At 56.5% G+C, this 25,781-nt stretch overlaps 1 protein-coding gene across 2 annotated transcripts in view; it reads left to right on the top strand.

Moving 5' to 3' along the window:
• Positions 1 to 3,873: 3,873 nt before the first annotated feature.
• Positions 3,874 to 25,781, top strand: part of PDE2A (phosphodiesterase 2A) — a 41,655-nt gene continuing 19,747 nt past the window's right edge. The window contains exons 1-2 of one of the 2 annotated variants that reach the window (XM_048293941.1): positions 3,874 to 4,100; positions 22,554 to 22,605. In XM_048293941.1, coding sequence (XP_048149898.1) covers positions 4,033 to 4,100; positions 22,554 to 22,605 — 120 coding nt within the window. In that variant the 5' untranslated portion in view covers positions 3,874 to 4,032. Of the gene's footprint in view, positions 4,101 to 22,553; positions 22,606 to 23,447; positions 23,484 to 25,781 lie in introns of those variants that run through there. The other variant, XM_048293940.1, reaches the window with a different exon arrangement.

Raw genomic sequence — 25,781 nt, 5'->3', positions numbered from 1 at the left:
TGCCCACCCAGCAATATCCACACAGCAATGCCCACCCAGAAACGCCTCGTGTGTTTCCAAACAAGAACTAGCAGGCATTTATCTGAAAAAAACCCAGGAAAATCAACTTCAAACTGAGCATTTTTAATGAAGCACACCAAAACATTCCAGGAGCACTAGAAGCATTCCATCAGGCTTTTTCCAGTTCTCAGCCTCTGTGGCACTCCTGGGGCTTCACACACTGTGCCGCTATTTGTGGAAGGACTCTAAGAAGCTGCTTGGACATGGGGCAGAGTTTTCTCTTGAGGAGAAAATAGTACAGAGAGGTGTGGAGTTGAGAAAAACATCTCTTAAATACCAGGAATAACATTTGGAGAGGGGAATAAAAGGGGAGAAAGCTGGGCATCACACTGGCCACATGGAAGGAGTCCCAGGGGGTTTGGAGCAGGCTGGATGGTGGGGATGTGGTGCTTGGGTCCATAGTGTAGTGGAGGGCTTGCAGTGGTGGGGGAATGGTTGGACTTGATGGTCTCAGAGGGCTTTTCCCACACAAATTCCATGATTCCATGGTAATATGCAGACATGATGGTCCTTGCCTGGCATCTGGGGATGGATGGTTCCTTCTGGTGGTCCTTGCACCCAAATCTGCTCTGATCTTCTCAGCTGCTTCTGCGTGGAGACCACTGCAAGAAAAAAAAATCTATTGGGAATAAAAGGCTGGGATAAAAACCCATGGGAATCAGCTTTTCGGGGAAGGAGGGGACTCCTTGTAGACGTCTTCATGCCAAGATGATGGGAGTTAGCAGCTCACTGGGTGTGGGATGGTCCATACATGGCTGCCACCTTGCTCCCACCATCCACCATCCACCACTGCCACTGCAGAGTGTAGGGACCAACTTGGCCACCAGCCACTTTGGTGGGAGAAGATGAATGAGCACTGGAATGGCTCCCAGTCCTCAGGGCATCCCATGGGGCCCCACAGTGGGTTCCCTCCCCAAAGGAGTGCAGGATATGAGCCCAGCCAGCTGATGTAAACCTAAGTCATTAAACCTGAGACTCAGGTGGAAATAGGGATTCGATTAAAGTGATGGTCCTTAAAATAATCTCAAATTAGTCCTGGCTCTACTCTCAGCTCTTGGGGGAAAATTTGGGCAAGTAATTGCAGGTCTGGGCCTCAGTTTCCCCTTGCAGATAACAAAGGCAGAGGATCTTGTGTAACTGATACAATCCACTGCCTATATCTGTAGACCATGGGGATATTAATCCTGGTGAATTTGACAGGAACTGATGTGATGTGAGCACTTATCTCTTAGTATCTACTGCTGCCCTGAACATCCCAGCTGGTGGATTCACAATGGAGCAGGGAAGCAGCAGCCCATCCATTGTCACTTTAAAGTACATTCCTCCCTTCTCCCCACAGGCAAATGACCCTGAAGAGATGAAGGTCTGCAAGGCTAGTGAAGAGCAACCAAAATAGCTCTTTTGGTGCAAAATCTCAATACACTAAGCCAAGTTCCCAGTTTGGGAGTATGGGTTGGCCCTGTGGTGCAGCACACAGCATGGGGAGAGAGTGCAGAGGATGCAAGTACTTGTGGAGGGATGCAGTGGAGCCTGCAGACCCCAGAGGTGCTCCTGGATTCACCTAAGTGGCTGTGCTAGCTCAAAACAAAGGTCCATGTCTCCCTGTTGCCAGTGGCCCAGAGATGCCTAGGGTGAGGGAAAGAACAGGGCGAAGACATGCATCTTTGTTAGCAGCATAGGCAGTGGGATTCAGGGTACCCCTGGCATGTTTACTGGCAACACCAAGCTCTGTGGTATGGTCACCATGCTGTAGGGAAGGGATGGCACTGAGGGGGATCTGGACAGGCTGAAGAGGGGGGACTGTGCCAGCCTCATGAAGTTCAACAAGGTTAAGTGCAAGGTCTTGTACCTGGGTCAGGATAATCCCAAGCACAAACACAGGATGGGTGGAGAATGGATTGAGAGCAGCCCTCGGAAGAAACACTTGAGGGTGTTGATGGATGAAAAGTTCAGCATGCCCTGGCCATGTGCACTGACAGCCCAGATACCCACTGTGTCCTGGGCTGATCCCCAGGAGTGTGGGCAGCAGGTAAGGAAGGGATTCTTCTGCTCTGCTCTGCTCTTCTCTGGTGAGACCTCTCCTGCAGTGCTGCTTCCAGGTCTGTGGCCCCAGCATCAGAAGGACATGGAGCTGCTGGAGGGAGTCCAGAGTAGACCATGGAGATGCTCTGAGGACTGGAGCACGTCTGCTGTGGGCATCCCTGCTATGGCTGAGAGAGGTGGGGATGTTCAGCCTGGAGAAGAGAAGGCTTCGGGGAAACATTAAAGCCCCTTCCATTGCCTAAAGGAGCTCCAAGAGAGCTGGAGAGGGACGTTGGACAAGGGTGTGGAGTGACAGGACAACAGGGAATGGCTTTAGTCCGACAGACAGCAGGGTTATGTAGGATATTGGGCAGAAATTCTTGGCTGTGAGGGTAGTGAGGCCCTGGCACAGGTTGCCCAGAGAAGCTGTGGCTGCCCCATCCCTGGAAGCATTCAAGGCCAGGTTGGATGGAGCTTGGAGAAACCTGGTCTAGTGGAAAATGTCCCTGCCCATGGCAGTGGAGTGCAACTGGAGGATCTTCAAATGTCCCTTCCAAGCCAAACAATTCCGTGGTTCTATGATCCTGAGCCAAGACCTTCATCAGCTGGATGACCTCCTCCCAGTCTTTGTCCAGGACCTGGTCCCTAGTAGCTTCACCTTTTGTCTCTAATGCTTGTGCTGGAAGAAGTTGAAATGCTTAAATATCTTTGAAAGTTCAAGTTGCTGTTGCTCCTTCTTTATTCGTTCCCCTTGTGCCAGGAGGTGTGAGGTTTGATAGAAACCTCTGACCTGGGTTCAGTGTAGGATGGATGTCCTTCCCCAAGGTCCCTCTTGGAAGTGCAGCTCCAATGCATCGGGTCTTTGGCTGGAGAGCACAGGCAGCACTGGCGCTGCAGCAACTTTTACCCTTCTCCAGCTACTCTCTGGCACTGTCCCACCCTGCTGACAGCTCACTCTGCCAGACTCCAGACCATGTGGCCCAGGACAGGAGATCAGCAAGTTCAAGCTGGGGATCGCCCATGTAGCTGGGACTGTTTGCAGGGCCTCCATTCTTTGGCAGGAACCTGTTTGTGGGCCAGTGTTGTCCAATATTATAGAATCACAGAACCGTGATTTGGAAAAGCCGTCTGAGACCACTGAGTCCAACCATTCCCCCAGCACTGCCAAGCCCACCACTAACCCACGTCCCCAAATGCCACATTTACATGGCTCTTAAATCCCCCCAGGCATGGTGCCTGCAGTGCTTGACAACTGTATTGGGGAAGAAATTGTCTCTTATATCCAATCTAAACCTCTTCTGACAAACTTGAGGCCATTTCCTCTTACAGAAGAGGAAATACATTACCAGTGCTGCTCAGTGCCCTTGGGAAAGCAACCTGCCTGTGGATCGAGTGTTGCCTAGTGCAGCTCAGTACCCCTGGGACAGGAACCTGTGGGACCAGTGCTGCTCAGTACCCCTGGGACATGGACAAGTGGGAACAATGCTGCCCAGTAGTGCTGTGTGCTGCCGACGCCACCAGGGCAGTAGCCGAGTAGACGGGGCTTGCGGTCCCAGCCAAAGGCGCCGGGTGGGACGGCTGCCCCCGCGAGGAGCACGGTGAGGTAGAGCCCGTGGCCACTCTCTAGACAAAGGCGGCTGCTCCCCGGCGCGGCGCGGCGCACGAGCGAGGCCGGGCGCGGCCCGGGGTGGGCGGTGGCGGGCGGCAGGTGCGGCCCCTTCAGCCCCTCCGCTGAGCGGCTCGGCCCCCGCCCAGCCCCGCGGAGCCGCAGCAGCGCCGTCAATCAGCGTCGCCCCCCCTCCGTCCTCCCTTCCCGCACGCCTCGGCGCGCTGCATCGGGCTCGGTGACAGCAGCGAGCTGAGCGCGGCGGGAGTCTCCGCTCCCAGCCAGCACCGAGAGTCGGGCGCGGCGGCGGCGGGGCTGGGAGGGCTGCCGAAGCATGCGGAGCCATGGGCCAGGGCTGCGGACACTCCATCCTCTGCCGGACCCAGCCATACCAGGCGGCCGCATCTGACATGTGAGTTCCCTCCCGCCGGCGCCGGGGATGGGGGACCACGCCGGGAGGGAGGGATGCTCTGGGAGTGATGCTGGGCAAAGGAGCGAAGGAGACATCAGGGACGCAGGAAAAAGTTCCTCCTGCCTGACAGCTGTCAGCGAGGGGGTGGCAGGGAAATGACAAGAGGCTGCGACCCCTCCCTGTTTCCCACTTGCCACCTATGTTAGCCCTGGGGCAGGTCATCACTGGTGTTTCTGTGCCAGAGGGCTGGTGTGAACAGAATCCCCCTGTTTCCCCATCATCCTCATCCCATGATGATTACCTGCAAGGGTGGAAGGCTCCTGGCCCAGTGGTGGGCTGCAGGGGGGGCCCGGGTGACTTTGTGAAATTCAGGTCAGGCCTCTGAATTGTGGTTTTGGCAGCTTCACACAGGGCAAGAGAAGCCACCCCCTGCACCCACCCACTCACCAAACAGATTTGGGGGTCCCGGTGTCACAGTGCCTGTCTGTATATGGTGAGGTGGGAATGGGGCTCCATGGGTCATGGTGGTCTCATGCTGCAGCAGACACAAGGGACTTTGTGTAAGAGCATGGAGTGACCTTGCTGAGGGATGACAGTGCTCCCTGGAAGCAGGGAAGGGTGATGCTCTGAAGACCCCACGTGGGAAGAGGGGCTGAGCTGGCTAACGGGAAGCTTGCAGTGTCTCAATTCCCGTCACCCACAGGCTTGACTGGGGCTGGTGGAGACCCCCTTCTCTGTGTGCACGCATGTGCAGCACTCACGAGGCTCCACAGCTGCTGGGGAGCAGGCCATGCATGGGCGGTTCACAGTATGTGGGTGCTCTGACTCCTGGGTACCAAGAGATCTGGGGTGCTCCCAATCCCTTCTCCCCCTACTCCAGCGGGATCAGATCCCACGTTGTCAAAGGGTGAGCTGAACCACAGGAAAGAGATACAGGTCTTAGGGTAAAAAGGCTTCTCAATGCTTGTATTCCTTTGTCTGGCAGTGCCAGCTCCACATGCTCAGGCTCTGGCCGAGCTGCCTGGCTCAGCAGCCCACACCAAGACGACCAGAACCAGGAGGCACATCGCTGCACTGGGATGTGCCCGGAGCAGCCTTGGGTCTCGTGGAGCAGGTGCTTTAGGTGATGACAGGAGTATTGGGGTGCAGGGAATCTTCCATCCACTCCTGCCCCAGTGCTACACATTTCCCTCACCGGGTTTTCGCACCTTCATGAGTTGACCTTCGGATGAGGACTTTGTCCCTCTCCATAGAAAATACCCTCCAGCATCTCCATTGCCTACATGCAATGTGTGGCTTGGATCTGTCTTCTCAAGGCCCCAGTAGGTGCCGATCCTCCTACACTTCCGTGGGTGCTGGGTCTGTCTCTGCAGGCAGCATCCTTCCCTCAGTTCTCCTGTCTCACTCCCTGGTGCTGTGTGTGCTTTGTTTCCTGCAGAGATCCTTCCCTGGTGCTGCCTGAACATGTGCATGTGTCCTTTTCTTTAAGCAAAACACACAAAGGTCTTGAAATGCCATGCGATCCCCATGTTCCCTCCTGTCTCTGCTGCTGTTTAAAGGCTTTTAAAAGAAGTAGGTGACAGAAAAGATTGGTGTAGCTGTGTTGGCTGTGCCCCTCAAGCTGCCCCAGGCAGGCAAGGTAGGAACAGTGAGTCCAGCTGCTTTCCCCTTTTACCCAGGATACGTCCTTCATAGATATTTGTCCCTATTCCTGTAAACCCCAAGGGGTATATAGAAGTGGCAAAGCTTGCAAAGAGCTGTCAGAGAATGATGCCCTTAGCCCTGCAGTGCTCCCTGGAGGGGTTGCAGTAGTGAGATTGGTGCTGTGGGGAGGGCTGCTGCCTGCTCCCTGCCTCCACTCCAGCCCTGCGGTGTTTGATGCTGGCTGGCAATGATGCGTGAGACTGGGATCCAGTGGCCCAGCTCTCCCATGTGCATGGTGCATTTTTTGCAAGGGGATGCAGGTGCAGCATTATCCAGGTCACATTTTAACCCATTTCTTCCTTTTCTCCCACTGGGAAATGTGTTCCCGGGCGGGTGGATGCTGACCTGGTTAGCGGTGGGTGGGATGTCAGGGTGCCTGGAGCTGCTGCTGTCACAGCATCTGACAGCAGCTGGGGCTGGGGAAGAAGCTACTGAGCCCTGGGGATGGAAAACACAGAGGAGGAGATGCTGCTCTGAGCACCCCTGTGGAAGGCCCCAGGTCAGGGCTTCCTTCAGGGCAGAACACTGGCTGGGATGCAGGGGGTGTGAGCTGGGCATTGGCCTTGGAGCACCTGCAAAGGTGAGGGCAGGTTGCCAAACCACCTCGAGAACCCCCCTGACCCTTCATGGCTATTGCTGGTCCCCAGGCTGCATGTGTAAAGTGCCATGGAAAATACCCACTCCATTGTCCTGTCAGTTTGGCCAGGATGGCTCTGCTCCTCCCCAGGCCCTCACTTGCCAGGGAAAGGGGTTCAGTGGAATGAGGTTAACCTGGTCCCCCATTGTTTGGGTTCTTAGGTGATGTTCTCCAGGTTTTTTGAAGCCTGGGGCTCTTCCTACCCTTGTAACTGGGGCTCTTCAGGATCACCCACCTGCCTGGGCACCCAGCCCTGGAGCCTGGAGGTGCCTGGCAGGGAAAATGGAGGGGAAGCTCCTGGTCGCAAGCTTCCTGCATTCTGCATATGCCAGGAGCTTCCCAGCACCCTGCACCTGTCCATGGGAGATCTCCAGGGTGAGTGAGAAATTTCCCCTCCATCACCCCAGGGCATCTCCCTGAGCATCTTCAGCTTTAGAATAGGCAATTGTTTGGAAGTGTTGGGAATTGGGCCAGATTCTGGCTCTGTTAGTGAGGACCCTCACCAAGTGTGCCCTGGCCATCATCTCCAGCAGAGCCCTGCACGTTCCCTGTGAGCTGTGCTGCTTTGGGGGCTCTGGGAGGCTGAGCATCCATCTAGGGCTGAATGCAGGATTCCCTGGGGGCAACGGTGGATGCAGCAGCAGTTTCTGGGAATCCCTCTTTCCTCCTGCTCCCCTCTGACCCTGGTCCTTGCTTTTTGCTTTTGTCTCATTCCCTGCTCCACGTGGCTCAGCGGGAGCTGTGCTGGGCTGCAGACAGAAATGCCAGCAGGGCCCGGAGCTGCGTGGGACTTTCTGCCTGTCCAGCTTTATCCTGTCCTCCTTAATGGATGGGCCTGTCTGGAGCGGGGAGTGAGTGGGATGGAGAGTGTTGGGAGATGCTTTGTCTGCTACCATGGCTTCATCTGCGCAGCAGCAGCAGCAGCAGTGGGGTCAGGCAGTGGACAGGCTGCTGAGTGTGGGCAACAGGCAGCCTGGAGCTCAGATCCCCCTGGCCAGGGTGCCAGCGGTGGGTGGAAAGTCTCACCCGCCTTGCAACAATGGGCGATGACAGCAAGATTTGATGTTTGAGGAGTTGGAGCCTGAGCTGTGGGATGATTGGTTTGGGTTGGAAAGAACCTTAAAGCCCATCCAGTTCCAATGTCCCTGCCATGGGGAGGGACACTTTCTACTACACCAGGTTGTTCCCCATCCAATCCGGCCTTTTAGCAAGGTCTACAAAGGTGTAGGAAGGTCTACAAAGGTGTAGGAAGATGTTTGGAAACACCTTGTAGGCTGTCCCCAAACCTTGTCATCCACACAGCATCCTCGGGGAATGGACCAGTATAGCAGCCTATGGGACTTGCTGTCAGGAATGTCCCCGAGGCTGGTTATTTGGCAGCAGCAGCCCTTGATCCGCTCCTGTCCCAGATCCTGCTCCCAGTACCAAATCCTGCTCCTGGACCCATGTTCTGAGCCCTGCCTGCATCACTGGTATGTGGAGTCAGAGGGGAGGAAGGACTTCGGAGAAGCTTGAGTGGGTTCAAGCCTTCTGGGTCTTTGTCAGTTTGTATTTTCTATGATAAATCAAATAGAACAAGGAGGGGCATTTGGAAGTGGGGTGGGGTGCATTTCCCACTGAAAATATTAAACCCTGACTTTTTTGGCTGGGGCTGGGTTAGGGCTTAGCCTGAGCATTGCGGCCATCGAGGACAGCTTCACTATGTGTCTCGGCATCCCCAGAACCCTCTGCTCTCCACCCAAGGAGGGAAAAGCAGCCAGCAGCTGCCAGTGCAGCCCTGGGACAAAGTGCTGACTTAGCCAGAAGCCTCCCCTGGCTCCCAGTTGCTTTTCAGCCCCTTCCCAGGCTGTTAGTAACTTGCACGTTTCAGCTGGGTGACTCAGAAGACAGCGAGAAGATATTTATAAGGAGCATTTGAAAGGCAGAGACTGGTGAAGGGTTTACTTCCTCCTCTTCTCTTGAGCTGTTGCCAGCTGAATGTGGCTGTGCTTTGCTTGGCTGTGGAGTGGGGTCTGGTAGGTAACCTGTCCATGTTCCCTGAAGTTCAGTGTCTGCTTGCTATGGCGTGAGGATGCTGATGCTCCAATGAAAGCCTCCGTGCAAACCCCTTGTTGTTTACAGGCACACTAAATCTCACCCCATTGCAGCAGAGCCCTAATGCTACTGCCTGCGAGGAGAGCCAGAATTTGGGAATACAGGGATTTTCAGCCCCAGCGTGTCTGATGGTCCCCAGGCTGGCTCTGAGGCATGGAGCCCTGCCAAGCGGGGGCATCGATCAGCCTGGTGAGAATGGTGGTGATGCTCTCGGATGTGTGTGCAGCTTCTTGGTGGTTTGGGGTTTCTCCTCACATCAGAGCTGTCCTGTGTACCTACTCCTGCAGCGAGGATGTCTCCACAGCCCTGTCCTCAAGCCAATACTTGGCTTGAGCCTGGGTGGAAGGACACAGGCCATGCGTATTGCTGTGTTTTCCCTTGCTCTCCCCAAAATGGGGTCTTTCCCCACGTTTTTTACTAGTGTGATCACAGACGGCTGGATCTGTGAATGGAAAAAGCAGGTGGAAACCATGAAGGTTTTAAGTAAGAAATTGGGGTCGGGGAAGGTGGTGCTAGTGATGGGGAGCAGTGCCAGTGCCAGAGTCCCTAATCTCCTGACTCAAGCAGGGTGATGGCAATTTTCAAGAATTTGATTGTCAGCTGCTCAAGCCAGGAACTCCTGCGGGTGCTGGGAGGAGGGTCTTGGATCCTGAGCATGAACATCCTGGGGAGCTGCAGGATGTGGGGACCCCCTTGGTCCTTCTGCAGCACCTCAGGGGTGGAGCTTGGCCTCCCTTTGGCTGATGAGGGGCTCGGACTGGGCCTGAGGTTAGGATTAGGGTTAGGGTCAGAGCTAAGGTTAGGGGTAGAGCTAAGATTAGGGTTAGGGTCAGAGCTAGTGCTAAAGTTAGGGCTAAATTTAGGTCTGGGTTTAGGGCTACAATCAAGTTTAGGGCTAGCGATTGGGTTAAGGATAGGTTTAATGTTAAGGCTAAGGCTAAGTTTAGCATTAAAGTTAGGTCTAGGGCTAAGATAAAAAATTTAGGGTCAGGTTAGATCAAAGATTAGTGTTAGAGCTGGGGTTAAGTCTAGGACTGGTGTTAGGTCTTTGGCTAAGTTTAAGGCTCAGGTTAGTATCAGGACTAGGACTAATTTTAGGTTTATGCTTAGGTTTAGGTTTAAGCTTAGGTTTAGTGTTAATGGTAGCCTAGGGTTAGATTTAGGGCTAGGGTTAGACCTGTGCTGAAGGTTAGTGTTACCATTTGTGTTAGAGTTAGATTTAAGGCTTAGTTTAGTGTTAAGGTTATAGTTAGGTTTAGATTTAGAGCTAGGCTGGGTCTAAGTTTAGGGTTAGAGCTATGGCTAGGTGTAGGTTTATGGTTAGGTCTATGACTAGCGTTAGGGTTAATGCTAGACTAGACTTAGCGTTGAGTCTTCCAGGACAAAGGCATGCAGTGCCCTCCATGCTCCCTCAGCAGAATATGCTCCATTTTCCCCATCAGCACATCCTTGTGGCCTTCCCATCCATGTTTTTCCCCCTTCAGCTGAGCCAGAGCCTGTCTGGGACCGGTCATGTGGTTTGATTTTGTCTCCCAGCTGTCCTGGTCTCACTGGGGAGTGGGACAGATGCTGAGTCAGCAACACTGCTGGATGAAACCCCCAAAACTGGAATGTTTTGCTAAAGCTCAAGCAAGGAAAAATGGTGCTGGGTGTGGACAGAGCAGGTCTTGAGGCTTGAGAAGAGTCTATGTGGAAATGCCAGCCAAACTGCTGAGGGCCAAACATTCCCCAAAATCAGCCTGAGGGCACTAAGGTGCCTTTTGGGTGCCGGTTTCCTTTGATCAGACCCAAGATGCAGGCAGATGCAGCAGCAGAGTTGGGTGAGCATTCACTCCAGAGGATGCCGCAGGAAATGAGTTGCTCATGGTGGGTGCTGGGTATAACAAACCCCGTGAGCCTTAGGAAGAGGTTGAGGGGGCCTGCTGTTGAGTCTGACTGTCTCCAGTCAGAAATTATGCTCCTGGGAATGGCCGTCAGCCCCTGTCAGGCACCTGTCTCTGATCCTGCACCTACCAGATCAACAAGACACACCTGGAACTTCTTGGGGTAGGATTTGTGCTATGTTGTGCCATGCTGCAGACCAGGTGGAGGGGCCACGAGTGCCAGTAGCTCCACATGGTTTGGGAACCCAGGGTTCAGGGTAATGCCAGAGACATGTCCTTGGGGCCCCCCATGTTCAGCTGTGACCATCTCTCCCTCTTCAAGGACACAAAGCAACCTGTCCCACTGTGCTGCTCCTGTGAGAATGCATGGATGGAAAGAAGGTCTCATCCTCCCAGCAATACTGTGGGAGCTGGCTTCTGGGGTGTGTGGGTATGCTGTTTTGGTGAAGATGGAGGGCTTTGTGAAGGTGGGGGCTTGGCGCTGCTGGAGAACCCCCTCTCCCCTGCTGCGCAGGCAGGGACAGGGACAGCAGGTCCGTGGGCTGGCGAGAAGTGCAGAGTCAGGCACGGTGTGCGCTGCCATGCACAGAGCCTGGAGGGAGCTCCGTGTGCCAGCCGAGAGTGCAGAGAGCCGTAGCGTGGGCAGGGGGACCCCAGTTATGTTCCCCAGTCCCCTTCCTCCTGAAACTCCAAATCTGCAGGCACTGCAGAGAGCCCAGGTGCTCCCAAGAGGGACCGCGGTGACACTCTGGGAACCCTGTTTCTGTCCTTACCTGTGCAGCTCAGTTGGATCCTGGCTCCTGAACCAGTCCCTGTCTGTCACCAGGGACTGTGACACAGGGAAGAGGACAAGGCTAGGGACTCTTCTCAGGTGGCACCTGGCTGCCAACCCTCCTGCCAGCGCTCTGTCCAGGCACAGTGTGGCAGGGAAGCTGGAGCCAGCAGTTCAACCACAGAAAAGCCATTAATTAATGGAAAGCGTGATCCAGGATTAAAAGCCCGACATGCTCCGGCACTGGTCCCAGTACCAGTGGGATCTTGGCTGTGCCAGGGACCAACCCAGAAGGATGCACCAGGGGAGGCTTAGTTTGGATATTAGGGAAAATTCGTTCCCTGAAGGGGTGCAGTGCAGGCTGCACAGGGCAGTGGTGCAGTCCCCATCCCTGGAGAGATTTAAAAGCTGTGTGGATGGGTTAACATGGGTTAGTGGTGTCCTTGGCAGTGCTGGGGGAATGGTTGGACTTGATGGTCTCAGAGGGCTTTTCCAACCTAAACGATTCTGTTTCCATGATTCCACATGGCATCTCCATGCCCATCCCAGGGCTGAGCTGCATCTCTCTGCCGGTTCCATCTCTCCCCCAGTACCCACACCAGCCCCATCATTGGAAGTCCTCACAGCCAATCCCCATCCCCAGTTGCCCCCTCCCCTCCTCTCAGGGAAAGCTGAGGCTTTGGAAGTTAAAAACTCAACTCAGCTCTGGGAAACAGGTTGAAGGTGTCAGACAGAGCCACTCTCACCCTGATGAGCCTCCAAGGCATGCGTGGCTTTGAGCTGTGTCCTCCTTTGTCTCTCCACAGATGGTCCCCACTCCCTGCACTAACTCTGGCTCATGGGAATATTGGGATCATTTGGGAGGAGGTTCTGGCCCAGTGAGTGGCTCCCACTTGTGCCATGTTCACAGATGGAGGATCCAGTGAGAAATCTGTGGTGTTGCTTGGGAGACCATCCCTGCTTCTGGGGGGCTGTACTTCCCAGAAAGCATGGGGCATGGAAAGCAGAGGCAGGATCCTGGCTCCTGCTCTATTAATACTATTTTTAAAGGAAAAAAATGCAGGAAAAGAAAAAAAAAAAAAAAAGCAAAGGGTAGATGATGAACACATGCTGAACCACCATCAACGGCAGCTTTTTTCCCCCCTCTAGTTATCAACTAAATGTACTAATTGAAAGATGAGTTGGCAGCATCTGTAGTGCTGCATTTATCCAAGGACAATTCCCCAGGGATTCAAGGTAACTGTGTGTTTTTTCTCTCGCCTTGCTATGCTCCTGCCTGGTTGGCTCCCTTGGGGTGCTGGTGGCTTTGCTTGGAGGTCCCCCGTGGTGGTGGGATTTGCAGGGATGCCATGCAACAGGGATGAAGATTTGCAGGGCTGCCATGCAATGGGGACAGGGATTTGCAGGCTTGCAGGGCTGCCAGGCTTTCCAGCCCTATCACTGAGGCCAGCTGCATTCCTGTGGCTCCTGGCAGCCCCGGGAGCTGCTCTCCCAGCCTGGCAGCAGGGGCAGCTGGCTGCATAGGACCTGATGCTCCAGGGTGGAGCACCCGGAGCAGTGTGTTTGCCAAGTAAACAGGGCTTAGCCTTCTGCAGCCGGATCAACAGCCTTCACACGTTTGCTCAGCAAATAAATCCCACCCGGCAAAGCTTTGGTGCCACTGGTCCCCTTCCCGCCATGCTCCTGCCAACTGGTCTGTCAGTGCCCAGCATCCTGCAGCACCTGCCCATTATTATGCAGGTCTGGAATTACGAAAGGCTCATGATGGCTTCAAATTAAACATGGCAGCTCAGCAGCCATCCCTTGCCTGGAGATGCCAGGGTGATGCTTAACCGTGTGTGCCCATACTGGGATCTGTCCTGTGGATGTGCAGGGTGAAGTCCTTCAGCTCCAGGGAAATATTTTGGCTCTGGACTGAGCAATTGCGGGAAACATGCAATTTTCTGTCACTTCTGGAGGCTGGGGAAGGTGGAAACTGCATTGGCAGGTGTTGGTCTGGGAGGCTGGCTGCTCTGGTGATGGAAGAAAGATGTCTGGGTGTGTGGGGATCCTGGAGCGCCCTATCCATGCCAGAGCACCATACCCTGCCATTGCTGCTTCCCTTGCTCCAGGCTCTCCTGTGCCCCTCCTCTGCCCCAGACCATGTTCCCTCTGGGGTCCTTATCCCCCCATAACACACTGCCCACAACGAGGGTTCTATTGAGGTGGGGACAGATGCCACCTCCCCCCTTCCCTTTGCCTTGCGACTGTGGGATGTGATCCCAGCCATTTCATGGGCTGGTTGGCTGCTGCTCCACTTGTCATCTTTCTCTGCTTCCCATTTATTTTCCCCTCACAGATATACTCTCGAGCCCCTGCCACCTGCAGAACTGGGACAACCCCCTTTGCCCAGGCACTACTGTCCACCTCAGGGACCCATTTTCTTCCTGTTCCCTCATCCCTGAGGGGCTGGAGGCATATCCTTCCTTTTACCTTCACTCCCAGAGCAGCAGGACTGTGGCTTGGTCAGGATGTGCCTGTGGGTAGTGAGCATCCCGTCTCGCTGCGCCATCCCTGGCAGAATGGACAGGCACCGGGGTCACCACTGTCACCCCATGGGGACACTGCTGCTTGCCCTGCCACAGAGCTCTCTGGTGCCGGGGCCAAGCCACCCTCCAGCCTTCCAGCTTCTCCAAAGTCACCAGAGTCACTTGTGCACTTCTAGGCCACTAAGTGCTGTAATTACAGATATGCTTTAATTAACATAATTGCGTTTCTACACAAATAAAACATTTGGCGCAGTTAATTCCAAGGCTGCAGCTCCAAACACGAGGTTTCCTGGCCCCCCTGTGGAGATGGCAGGGGGTCTAGCAGAGAGTGGGGTTCTTACCTCCCTGCCAGATCATCCCAGTCCCAGCCAGGGCCTGAGCCAGAACCCCCCATACCCCACTGGAGTGCCCTGCCCTGGTTTGGTGGGGACAGCTGTGCTAGCAGACACTAGGATTGCTGGGATATGGCGCTGGGATTGCTGGGACACGCCACCAGGTTTGCTGGGATATGGCACTGGGATTGCTGGGGCACTGTACTGGCCTTGCTGGGACACAGTTCTGGGTTTAAACACAGCAATTGTTTTGTTGGGAAGTAGCAGTGGAATTGCTGGAGCATGGTACTGGACTTCCTGGGATGCAGCAAGGGGATTGCTGGGATGCAGTACTTGCTAGGCCATGCCACTGGACTTGCTGGGAGATGGCGCTGGGCTTGCTGGAACACCATATTGGGCTCAGTGGAACAGAGCACTGGGATTTCTGGGATGCAGCAAACCCAGTGGTTTGCTGGGACACAGAACTGGACTTGCTGGGATGCAGCCCCAGGATTGCTAAGACACAGCACTGGGTTTGCTGGGATATGGCACTGGGATTGCTGGGCCATGGTGCTCAAATTGTTGGAGCACCATATTGGGCTTGCTGGGATGCAGCACTAGGGTTGCTAAAACATAGATCAGGGCTTGCTGGGACACAGCACTGGGTTTTCTGGGACACAGCTGGAGTCCAGTGGGTGTTCACCCTGGCTGGGCAATGGGCTCAATGGGTGGATCTGGCCCCTCCATCCCATCCCAGAACCTCCCACTGAACTGCCCCCAGGGTGCTCCCAGCACCCAGAGGCCCCTCACCCCCCATTCCCTCTTTAGCAGACCCCAGTGCCCACTACAGTCTTGGGAGTCTTTGGATGAAGGCTGGAGCCAGCGGCAGCATCCCAACCCTTTGCCAGGAAGATGCCAGGAAGAACTGAGAAAATGGCTGGTGCTCATGTGCTAAAATGCCCTTTTCATTTAAAAAAAAAAACAGAAGAAAAGGGGAAAAAAAATTCCATTTCTCTCTGGCTGAAAATGAAAGTGATTATGTAACGAGCAATAAATTACGGAAAGGAATGAGTCATTGGAGCAAATCCCAAGAAAGGCACAGTATTTTTAGCTCCAACACCCTGTGCTGTACTGTGCATTAACCCTTGCAGGACTTGGCCCCCCACTTCACCCTGCCCCCAGGCTGACCCCCCCCAGAGGCACCATATTGGTTTCTGTGAGGATTTTGTCCCTGTGACATTCCCAAGGGAAGATGGAAATGATGTAAGCTGTGGGTCCCTCATCCCATGGCCCTTCTTTGTATGGGATGCTTATGGGTAGTCCAGGGAATACTGCTCACCCCAGATCCATGTCCCCATCCTGGGCTAAGCCCCTGCTTTGCTTCCCCTCTGCTCATTCCCACTGGGATAATTAATCCTGATCCCTTCCTGAGACCCTGGGCACCACTGTTGTTTCCTTGCCAAAGAGCCTGAAGAATTAATTAGGAAATAAAAGCAAGGAACAAATTAATTGGAAGAGAAGTAGCGAGGGAGCGAGTGAGCAATCCTGCTTTAATCCAGGTTAAATTGGGGAGTGATTGCTTTGTTAACAGAAGAGATGATGAGAGAGAATTGGAGCAGGCAGGTGCCAGGCGAGACAGTGGCAGCAAGCATCCAGATGCCAAGGGATGCCCATGGAGAGCTGTCCTGAGTGTGGAGGAAAATCCTGGCGACACGAGTGGGAAGCTGGAAGAGGAATTTGGAAGAGAGGCTCAGAGCATCTTGGGGTCAGGGCTCAGAGTGTCCCAGGATCAGCACTCAGACCAACCTCGGGGGCCCAGAGCTTGGAGCACCCCTAAGAAGAGGGCTCAGAACATCCTTGGGATTGAGGCATGGAGCACCCCTGGGATCAGGGCTCAGAGCACCCCTGGGCTTTGGGCTTGGAGCACCCATTGGAACAGGGCTTATAACATCCCTGGAGTCAGGGCTTGGAATATCCCTTTCTTGAGTGACATTATCATTCATGCCCGCTTTTGGAAATCCTGTGGGATTCTCAAAATCCCCAGCACAGGGACAGGGACCCTCTTCCTTGTGTGCCACACTTCTTTGGGGTCTCCAAGCTGGTGGGAACCAGGCCTGCTTCTCTGTCTCTGAACAGATCCCTGGGTGCTCATGGTGGCACTACACTCCATTGTCACCTGGCAGCAACCCCACCCCTAAACAAGAGGCCAAGGAGAGTGGCAAGGATGAGTGAGAGCCAAGTCCTCGTGTCCTGCAGCTGGAGTGGGGTCAGCTCAGAGCGACACAGCCAGTGCCAAAGGATAACATCTCCTCATCTTTTATTTAATCTGGCAGTAAATTCCTGTCTTCCATATGCTTGGGCTGGGCTGGGATTTTCCTTATTGCTGCTGGGCCACCTGGAATAGTGGTGTGGCACTGTATGTCCAGGGGCTGCTGTACCCCCCAGTACATGCTGTCCCACAGGCACCTGCTGTCCCTTCTCCTGCTGCATGCTCTCACTCTGGCACGTGCTTTCCCCAAAATCCATGTGTCCCTCCAGAGACATTCTATCCCTCCAGGCAATCCTTGTCCTTATGGACAAGTGCTGTCCCTTGTCAAACATGCTGTCCCTCTGCGCACGTGCTGTCCTTTCAGGCACCTGCTCTCCCTCAAGACACATGCTGTCCCCAGGTGTGCAGTGTCCTTCCAGACAAAGGGTGTCCCCCAGATGCACGCTGTTCTCTTGGATGTCACCTGTATGGACACATGCTGGTCCCATGAATGCAGGCTGTCCCTATGGATACATGCTGTCCCTCTGGGTTCAGGCTGTCTCGCACGGACATATGCCGTCCTCTGGGATTCAGGCTGTTTCCATGGACACACTTGTCCCTGTGGATGCAGGCTGTCCCCATGGATACATGCTGTCCCTTTGGACACACGCTGTCCCCATGGATACACTCTCTCCTCCTGGATTCAGTTTGTCCCCATGGACACATGCTGTCCCCCTTGGGTACACACTGTCCCCCTGGATGCATGCTCTCGCCATGGCATATGCTAATCCCCCGGACGCAGGCTGTCCCCATGGATGTCCCCTCTCCCTCACCCCTCTAAGGGTGCAGTGGGGATGTGTTCTGTCCCTACCCACACAGGATACTCTCATGAGACAGGCTGTGTGTGACTCAGGAGATGAAATCCCACTAGCCAGGGCTGGTGAAGATGCTGGTGGCCACCATGGCTAAAGCTTGTCCATGAGGACTGTCTGAGCCAGCTGGGAAAGCAGCCAAAGAATGGGGAGAGAGGTATGGAAACAGAGCCAAGAGCCATCTCAGCCCCACAGGGACCCGACCACCATAGTGGGACCAGCAGGGCTCTGCCATCATATTCATCCCCCTAATTAGCCCTGTGGTGTGTGTGGGCTGCTGGTGGCCCCCCAGCCCCTGCCATGCTCTGAACTGTCTCCACAGAGACCCTCTAAGGGCTCCATCCTTTACTCATCAGCGGTATCACTTAATCAGCTGGGCCCTTCCTTATCCCTTTGTCATCCCTCCACAGAATCTGCTTGGAAGGAACCTACGAGGAGCATCAACTCCTGGCCCTGCACAGCACCATCCCCAAGAGTCACACCCTGTGCCCAAAAGTACTGTCCAAATGCTGCTTGAACTCTGTCAGGCTGGTGCTGTGACCACTTCCCTGGGGAGTCTGTTCCAGTGTCCAGTCACCCTCTGGGTAAAGAATCTTTTCCTAATATCCAACTTAAACCTCTCCTGACACAACTTCAGACCATTCCCTCAGGTCCTGTCACTAGTCACCACAGAGGAGAGATCAGTGCCTGCCCCTTCTCTTCCCCTCACAAGGAAGTTGTAACTGCAATGAGGTCTCCTCTGTCTCCTCCAGGCTGAACAGACCAAGTAACCTCAGCCATTCCTCACACAGCTTCCCCTCAAGGCCCTTCACCACCCTCATTGCCCTCCTTCAGATGCTCTCTAGTGGCTTAATGTCTTTTTTATCTCATGATGCCCAAAACTGCCCCAAGCACTCGAGGTGAGGCTGTCCCAGTGCAGAGCAGAGCAGGACAATCCCCTCCCTCGCTCAGCTGGCAATGCAGGGCCTGATGCCCCCCAGGGACACGGGTGTGACTCATGTGACTCATGTTCAACTTACTGTCGACCAGCACCCCCAGGTCTGTTTCCACGACACTGCTTTCCAGCATCTCATTCCCCAGTCTGTACATACACTGGGGTTGCCCCATCCCAGGTGCAGGATCCTTGATGAACTTCACACACTTGGTGATTGTCCAACTCTCCAATTTGTCAACAGCCCTGCCCCATTTTTTATTGTCTGTGAACTTGCTTAGTCCGAACTTCCAGTCCTGTGTCCAAGTCATTTATAAAGATGTTGAAGAGCACAGGACTTCCTCATCCCTTCCTCATCCCTTTGTTATCCCGCTTTGAACCCAATAATAGCCCAAGCCCCAGACCTGATGTATCCAGGTCCCTGCAGTTGGCACCTGTGGGGGCCATCCCCACAGAGGGGCTGGTGCCAGGGCACCCCCTTCCTTGCCCAGCCTGAGATCATTCTGGGCTGTGGCTCCTGTGGTGGATCAAGGGATCCACCTGGATCCTGGATCCCACCCTGCCGGGGTGCTGGAGATTTCTGGGGGTGACAGTGGTGCACACACACACACTCACACACACGCACACCTATCAACAGCTGCAGGCACAGCTCTTCTTTGCTTCCACACATTCCCAACTCTCCTGCTGCTCCCAGCAGGTCCATGCCATGAACCCACCTGGTACCTCCTAGCGCCCCCAGCATTATGCCTGGCATTGCTCGGGCAGTGGATGCCGCAGCATTCTCTGTCCCACTGCATTCCCTGCCCTGCAGCATTCCCTGCCCCGCTTGGGCACTGCAGCTGTGTTCTGGGCACTGGGTGGGATTTATCCATGGGGAAACCACAGAGCAGTAAATGGGATATTGATCAGATGCCATTGTGGGGATTAGTGCAGAGTGGAAGAGCAGATGAATTGATTTCTGATGGGATTTAGAGCTGTCAGTGTACCTTGGACTAGCAGCTCCAGAGTAATAACAGCCCAATTCATTCACAGATCAGCAGGTCCATTAGTGGCCTTGTCAGTTCAGCCTCAGTCGTCTCTGTTCCATGGGCAGGACCCCAGCCCCATGTGCCACCTGCATTGGCCACTGCGTGTCCCCTCCTTCCCCGGAGGACAGGGATGCTCCAGCCTGTGCCTCCCCAGAGCCAGGATCTGGCCCTGGGTCCATCCCGGTGCCACAGTTTAACGGAGCATTGCTGATCCTACATGACTCACAGCAGTGCTGGCGCAGCTGGGAACAACCTGCCATGCTGCCTCCTGCCCCACTCTCCTCCCATCCCAGTGCTCCCAGTATATCCAGCATCCCCACAGATGCTGCTCTGGGGGCAGGTTGCTGCAGTTGCTAGGGATGGGGAGAAACAGGATTTCAGGGTTACACAGAGTGTAAAGGCTCATCTTGGTGCCTTAACCCCCCAAAATCCTTCAACTTTGGGCATTTGATGCCATTTGCTGCCAGCACCTCCCAGGGGAAAGTTGGAGTGGGGTTTATCTCAGTGTCTTTGGTGTGGAACATTCCATTACCATGGAATAAGGGTTAATATTTACTCGCCTGCATGAACTTTGCTCCCATTGATGTTATCAGACACCCTCCAGATGGGATACGGGGTGACTGCTCCCCAAGTTCCCAGGAAGAGACAGGATGCACAGCACCAATTGATCCACCCCAGGTTGGAAACAAGGGAAAACTACAGAGTGGATGGAAATATGGGAAGCCTGGCTGGGAAGCCCACACTGCTGCCTCTCCTCAGCACCTACAGTTATTCCCCAGCAGCTCCAGGGCCTGGTTCTGAGGCTGTGTGTGTCCATCTGACTGCTGCGATGTTCCCATCCAAGGGATGCCATTCCTGCGGTGCACAGAAGAGCCAGGGAGCAGCTCATAATTACCCCGGGTCATTAACAACCTGACTGGGAGATGAGCAGTGATGCATGGATGCAATGGCAGTACTGCAGCTCAAGTCCCTGCACCCGTGTGTCCCTGCGCCCGTGTCCCACTCCCCTGTCTCCACGTGCTCCTGTGTCCCTGCGCCCGTGTCCCACTCCCCTGTCTCCATGTGCTCCTGTGTCCCTGCTCCCGTGTCCCTCCACCCCCATGTCCCTGCACCCGTGTCCCTTTTCCCTGTGTCCCTGTACCTGTGTCTCACTGTCTGTCACCAGGCCTTTGTGCCTATACCCCTGTGTGCCACCACCTGCTCCCAGCCCCCTCCATGTCCCTGCAGCTCTTGTATCCCTGCACCCCTTTGTCCCACTCCCTGCCCCCAGGCACCCCTGGGGCGAGCACTGGGGACAGCTCCGTGCTGTGTCCTTGTGCCCAGCAATGGCTTTGTGTTCCCTGGGCAGCTATGCTGGCTGTGAGCTGCTCCGTGGGTGGCTCTGGTGACAGGAATGTGCCAGGTTTGTCATGGATCCTGCCAACACTCGGCTCCTTGGGGTGTTCCCACTGCCGGCCCCACTGGGAATCTGCTATTCCTACCGGGCATCTACTTTATTCATGGACCCCCGGACCTGCATCCGTGCCAGCAGGACCTGTCCAGGCTGGGGTGACACTTGGTCCCTGCAGCAGGGTGAACCCATAGCGGGGGATTCCATGCCCTGATCTTGGGGATCTGGTGGCTCTGGTGGTGTTCTAGTCAGGACGATGGGCACTGTGAGAAGCTGCCCTGGGGGGGCTGCATTGGTTTGAGGTATTCATGATCCTGTGCCACCCCGGGGAGAGATGCCCGTCGCCCTATGTCACCCCCAGGGGCAGGACCACCCTGACGCCGGGGCTGCTGTGGCAGGGTGGCCGGCACAAGCCACCCGGGGGGCCCCGGTGGCTTTGGCCACTAGATGGCCCCGCGGCTCCACTGGCCACCCTGACCTCCGGGACGCCCGGTCCAGCATCCGGGGGGTCGGGATTCAGGGAGCGAGATGGAGGGCGCAGCATGCAGAGTGTCTCCAAACCCTCCCCTGCTTGGCCCCCGCCTCGAGGTGGCATTTCCTTGTCACGACTTGTCCTAACGAGGGTTTCGAGACAATGCAAGAAGGTCGAGTCCTTACGAGCCACCAGCCAAACCCTAGAGCATCCTGTCCCTGAAGAGCACCCTGGGGACAGGGACACAGAGGTACAGGGACACGGTAGTGCCTGGGTACAGGGGAGTGGGACACAGGGACATGGAGGAGCAAGGATACAGGGGTGCAGGGACACGGGAGTGCCTGGGGACAGGCGAGTCCCGGGATGTGGAGGAAGAGCAGGCCATCTTCCCCCAGACCAGAATTTCCTCCTCTGCCCAGAGGAGGAGGAGGAGGGGGAGGGATGGAGATTGTCGCGCTGCCGGTGTCCCTCTCACCGCGTGACATGTGGCCATCGTGTGACGGCTGAGGACGTCGATCCTCCATGCGGATTCCCTGGGGCCTCTGGGGTATGGGCAGCATCCCCAAATCCTGGTACTTGCCTCTGGTGGGGGGGAAGGGGGGGAAGGGGGGGGGGGGAAGGGAGGAGGTGTCACTCCTCACTGAGGGCAGTGGGGGGTTATAGGAGGGTAGGGGCGAACAGACCCTATCAGGGGTCCCCGAGATGGGCGTCCCTCGCTATCCAAGAGAGGAATGTTGGGTAGGACCCCTTCAGTATCCTACGGGATGGGGGCAGGGAAGACTTTCTGTACTGAGCCCTGCATCAGAATTACCCACGGGCAAGGGACGGGGTGAGATTTCGGCCCCCCCATCAGGGAGGATGAGAGGAAGACCGTCCCAACCCAAACGTGAGGCGCAGCCTTTAAGGGGGCAGAGGTCTCTTTATCTGGAGACTGCACGGGGTGGGAGAGCGGATTGGGAGGTGAGACACGCCCCAGAAGGGAGAAGGGGCAAGGGGGCAACTCCTGGCCCGATCCCCACGAGGGGAGGGTTTAACAAGGAGGGGGATTGTTGTCCCCCAGATGCCAGACCCGTGAGGGCACACCCGGTACCTGCCCCATAGGAGAGCACTGCCAGCCCCGCGCCCCAGAGCGAGGCCACCCAAACTGGGGAGCAATGCCCTGATCCTTTCCCCACATGGGCACCCCCTCCCCACCCCGGGTTCCCCCTTCACCACCCCACACTGGGACTCCCACCCCGACCTCATACCGGGGAGTGATATCCCAACTCACTTCCCACATCGAGACCACCCTCTCGACCCCCGCCCCACGCCGGGGACCCCCACCTCATATTGGAGAGTGATGTCCGACCCCCTCGCCACCCCACACTCCCCCGCCCATCCTCGCTTCTTAGAACCCCGCGGAGCCGCTGCCCCGCACAGCAGGTGCGGGGCGTGTCATGATCGGACGTATCGTGACGGGGCGTGTCGCGACGGGGGCGTGCACGCAGCCCGCGGGCGGTGCGCGGGTGCGCGGGACCGGGATGGTGCCGGGATGGTGCCGGGATGGTGCCACGGCTCCTCATCGCGCTCCTTCGCTTTTTCAGCCGCGGGTTCCTGCGGGCGGGGGACGCCGCTCCCGGCCCCGAGGCGCTACAGGTAGGGACGTCGGGACCTCCACCCCGAGGGATCCCCCGCACCCCCCTCTCACTCGGGACCCTTCTCTTCTCAACCCGGATTTCCAGCCCCAACCGCGTCCCCTCCCATTCGGGACCCCCATCCCAGCTATATCCCGTTCCACCTGGGACCCTCAACCCACCTCCCCTCCCTCCCGGGAACTCAGACTCGCCTCCGCTCCTACCCGGGACCCCCGACCTACGTCCGCTGCACCTGGGACACCCGATTCACGTGCCCTGCTTCTGGGGACCCCCACCCCAAACCATCTCCTCCCACCCGGGACCCTCAACCCTCCTCCCCTCCCAAACCACGACACGCGACCCACCTCCTCTCCCACCCGGGACCCCCATTCCCACGGCCTCCCTTCCCACTCGGTCCCGGGGGTGGTGGGGGTCCCCGTGTTTATGCTGTGGGGCAGGGTTGGGAGCCGGCGCTCCCGACTCGCCGTGCTCGGCGCTGTAAGGGGTAGGGGGCGATGGGACCGGGGGTTGCTGGACTCCCCATCCCTTCCCGCACCAGGGGTGGAGGGGGCTTTCCCGAGCACGTTTGCACCCGCTTGTCTCCCCCTTTTCGGTGAGGGGCTCTGAACCCCACGGGGAGAACCCGACAGGGAAACTGAGGCACGAATGGGGCTCCCCGGGTGGGGACGATGGTGCCCCCCCACCCGAGGCTTGAGGACACGCTGGGTTTCACGTAGGAAGGAGGCAGCGGGTTGGGGGCGTGCAGATCCCGGCGGGATCCCGGGAGGAAATGGGCTGGACCGAGAGGGAGGGGGGTCGGCCCGGTCCCGGGGGGACCCCCACGCCCTCCCGCAGCCGCCCCAGGAGCCGGGCCGCGCTATGGGGACTCTCCAGGACACTGTGAGCGACCCCGGGGAAAGGGGTACCCAGGGGGTCCCGGGGGACCGGTGGCCTCGGGCTGGGGGTCCATTCTGTCCTGGGGCGTTTGGGGGTGCGATGTGCTTGCGAGTGTCTGGGGTTCTGTTTGTCTGGGGCAGTTGGAGTTCCCCCTTCCCTGTGTCCCCTTGCCCCGCTGGCGGTGGGACCCCCAAGAGCTCGGCTGTGTATTCCATCCTGCGGCCAGACCTCGGGGTGGGGGTGCTGGGAAGGAGGGAGCCCCCAGCAGGACCCAGCTCTGAGCCCCCCACCCTCCTTGCACCAACTGCACATTTTAGGGAGATGGAAGCTGCATCCCAGTATGTGGGTGGGAAAACACTTGGTCCTTCCTGCTCCTGCGCCTTCGAGCACACCCAAATTTGGGGAGGGGATGACTTGAGGGGGGTTCTTCCCCTCTTGCGACTGTCTGTTCGCCTGGATGGATCTCTGACTGGTGTGCTGATGGTTCTGGGTGTGAGAAGCGTGGCCTTGGTCCCCTTGGGGGTACAGCTACTTGGGGGGCTTGGGGAGCTCCAGGGGGCGGCGGCTTCAAGACAGGAGCGAGGACCCGGAGATTCAAGCTGGGAAACGAAGGGAAGGAAACGCTGTCTGGGAAATTGCCGAAAGCTGCTGACGGAGAGAAAGGAGCTGAGCAGGGCCAGCGTGCCCCGGGTGGGGGGGGGGAAATGAGCCCCCCCTCCCCTTCCGGATGGGAAGGTGGTGGCTTGAGGACATCAGAACTATCATTCAGCTTGGGGCTGGGATGTGAGACTCCTCACTGCCCAATGCAGTGATATGGGGTTCCCTGTGATCCCTCTCAGTCCCAGCCCCCAGAACCCAGCTGGGCCTGACCTAGGTGCTGGCAGCTGGGCAGGCTCTGAACCCTGGACACAACCCCCCGAGGGGATCTGGGGGTGTGGGGGCAAGGGAGCCACAACTTCCAGCCTGGGGAGTACAAAACCCACACAGATGGGGTGGTGGTGGGCAGACTGGTTTTAACCCAGTGGCACCGAGGAGGAGGAATGGATCGCATGGTGGGGCAGAGATGCATTCCTAGCTGTCCCTGGTGTGTGAGGCCACAGTGGCAGTGGGATATGACCCAGGATGTATGAAAAGTGAGTGGTGGGTATGGATCCTGTCCCTTCTCCAGCACAGGGTGAGTGAGGAACAGCTTATCCCCCACGAAATACCACTGGACCCCAGTCCCCATTGGTGTCCTGAGCGCTGACTGCATCTGGAACTCCCATCCCTGAGCCTGGGAGGGCATATAGGATATATATAGGGCTTGGGGTGTTATTACCTCCCAACACCCTGTAGTGGGGTGAGCCTGAGAATGTCTGTTCCTCCTCTCCCTCCCTGCCACCAGCTCCAATGCAATTACTTGCAGACTGGATCATGAATCAAACCCTAATTGATACATGTTCACAGCCTGGAGAAGCAGGAGGGGTTGGGGGCCGCCGCTGTCCCCAGGGGTTGCGAGGGGGCTGTGAGGGACTACACTCGGACACCTTTAGTGACCTGCCATGGATCAGGGAGCCTCAGCCAGCATCGTGGGGCTGCTCCTGCTTCAGTTTCCCCCCATGTGGGACCGGCCATGTTCAGTGGGCTGAGGACCCGTTGAGGGCAGTGAGGGGACATGCGTATGCAGGCGTTTGTCCTTGTGTTTCCTCTGGCGGACACAAACATATCAGCAGGGCAATAAAGGGGAGGAAAGGGCTGTGGCGGCTTCTTTCCATTACATGCGGCAGGGCTGGCTTCCTCCCACCCTCAGCAGGGCTGGGGGGTAGAGCAAGACCCCCAAACTGGGATGGGTGGGAGGAAAACACCCCAGTGTTTCCCAGCCAGGTGGTCCCCACAGGCCATAGGTGTGGGTGTCTCAAGGAGTGACTGCTTGCGGGTGTGGAATCAGCCTGTGCTGGCACTGCAGTGCCCTGGTGCTGATTTTTGAGGGGCAGTGGGGTTTGGGATATAGGTTCCAGAGCTCTCATGCCCCATGACATCACCCAGGAAGGGACGTCTGAGGTGGAAGTGCCCTGCTGCACCCCAGGCAGGGGAGCTGGGATAGAGGTGTTCCTGCTGCACCCCAAGCAGAAGGAATTGGAGAGGGTTAGTCCTGCTGCACCCTGGGCAGTGAAAAGCTGGGATCAGGATGCTCCTGTTACAGGATGACATGGTGGCATCTTCCCTCTGACTGGGATAGGCCCCTTGGGTGACCTTGGCTTTTTGGAGTCGAGCTGTGATATTTGGCAGGGAGGTGATGGACTGGGATCCCCTGCAAGCCTG

This window comes from Corvus hawaiiensis, chromosome 2 (genome assembly GCF_020740725.1).
Source record: "Corvus hawaiiensis isolate bCorHaw1 chromosome 2, bCorHaw1.pri.cur, whole genome shotgun sequence".
In the NCBI taxonomy this organism is placed as follows: domain Eukaryota; kingdom Metazoa; phylum Chordata; class Aves; order Passeriformes; family Corvidae; genus Corvus; species Corvus hawaiiensis.
This window is presented reverse-complemented; position numbering and strand designations above follow the sequence as displayed.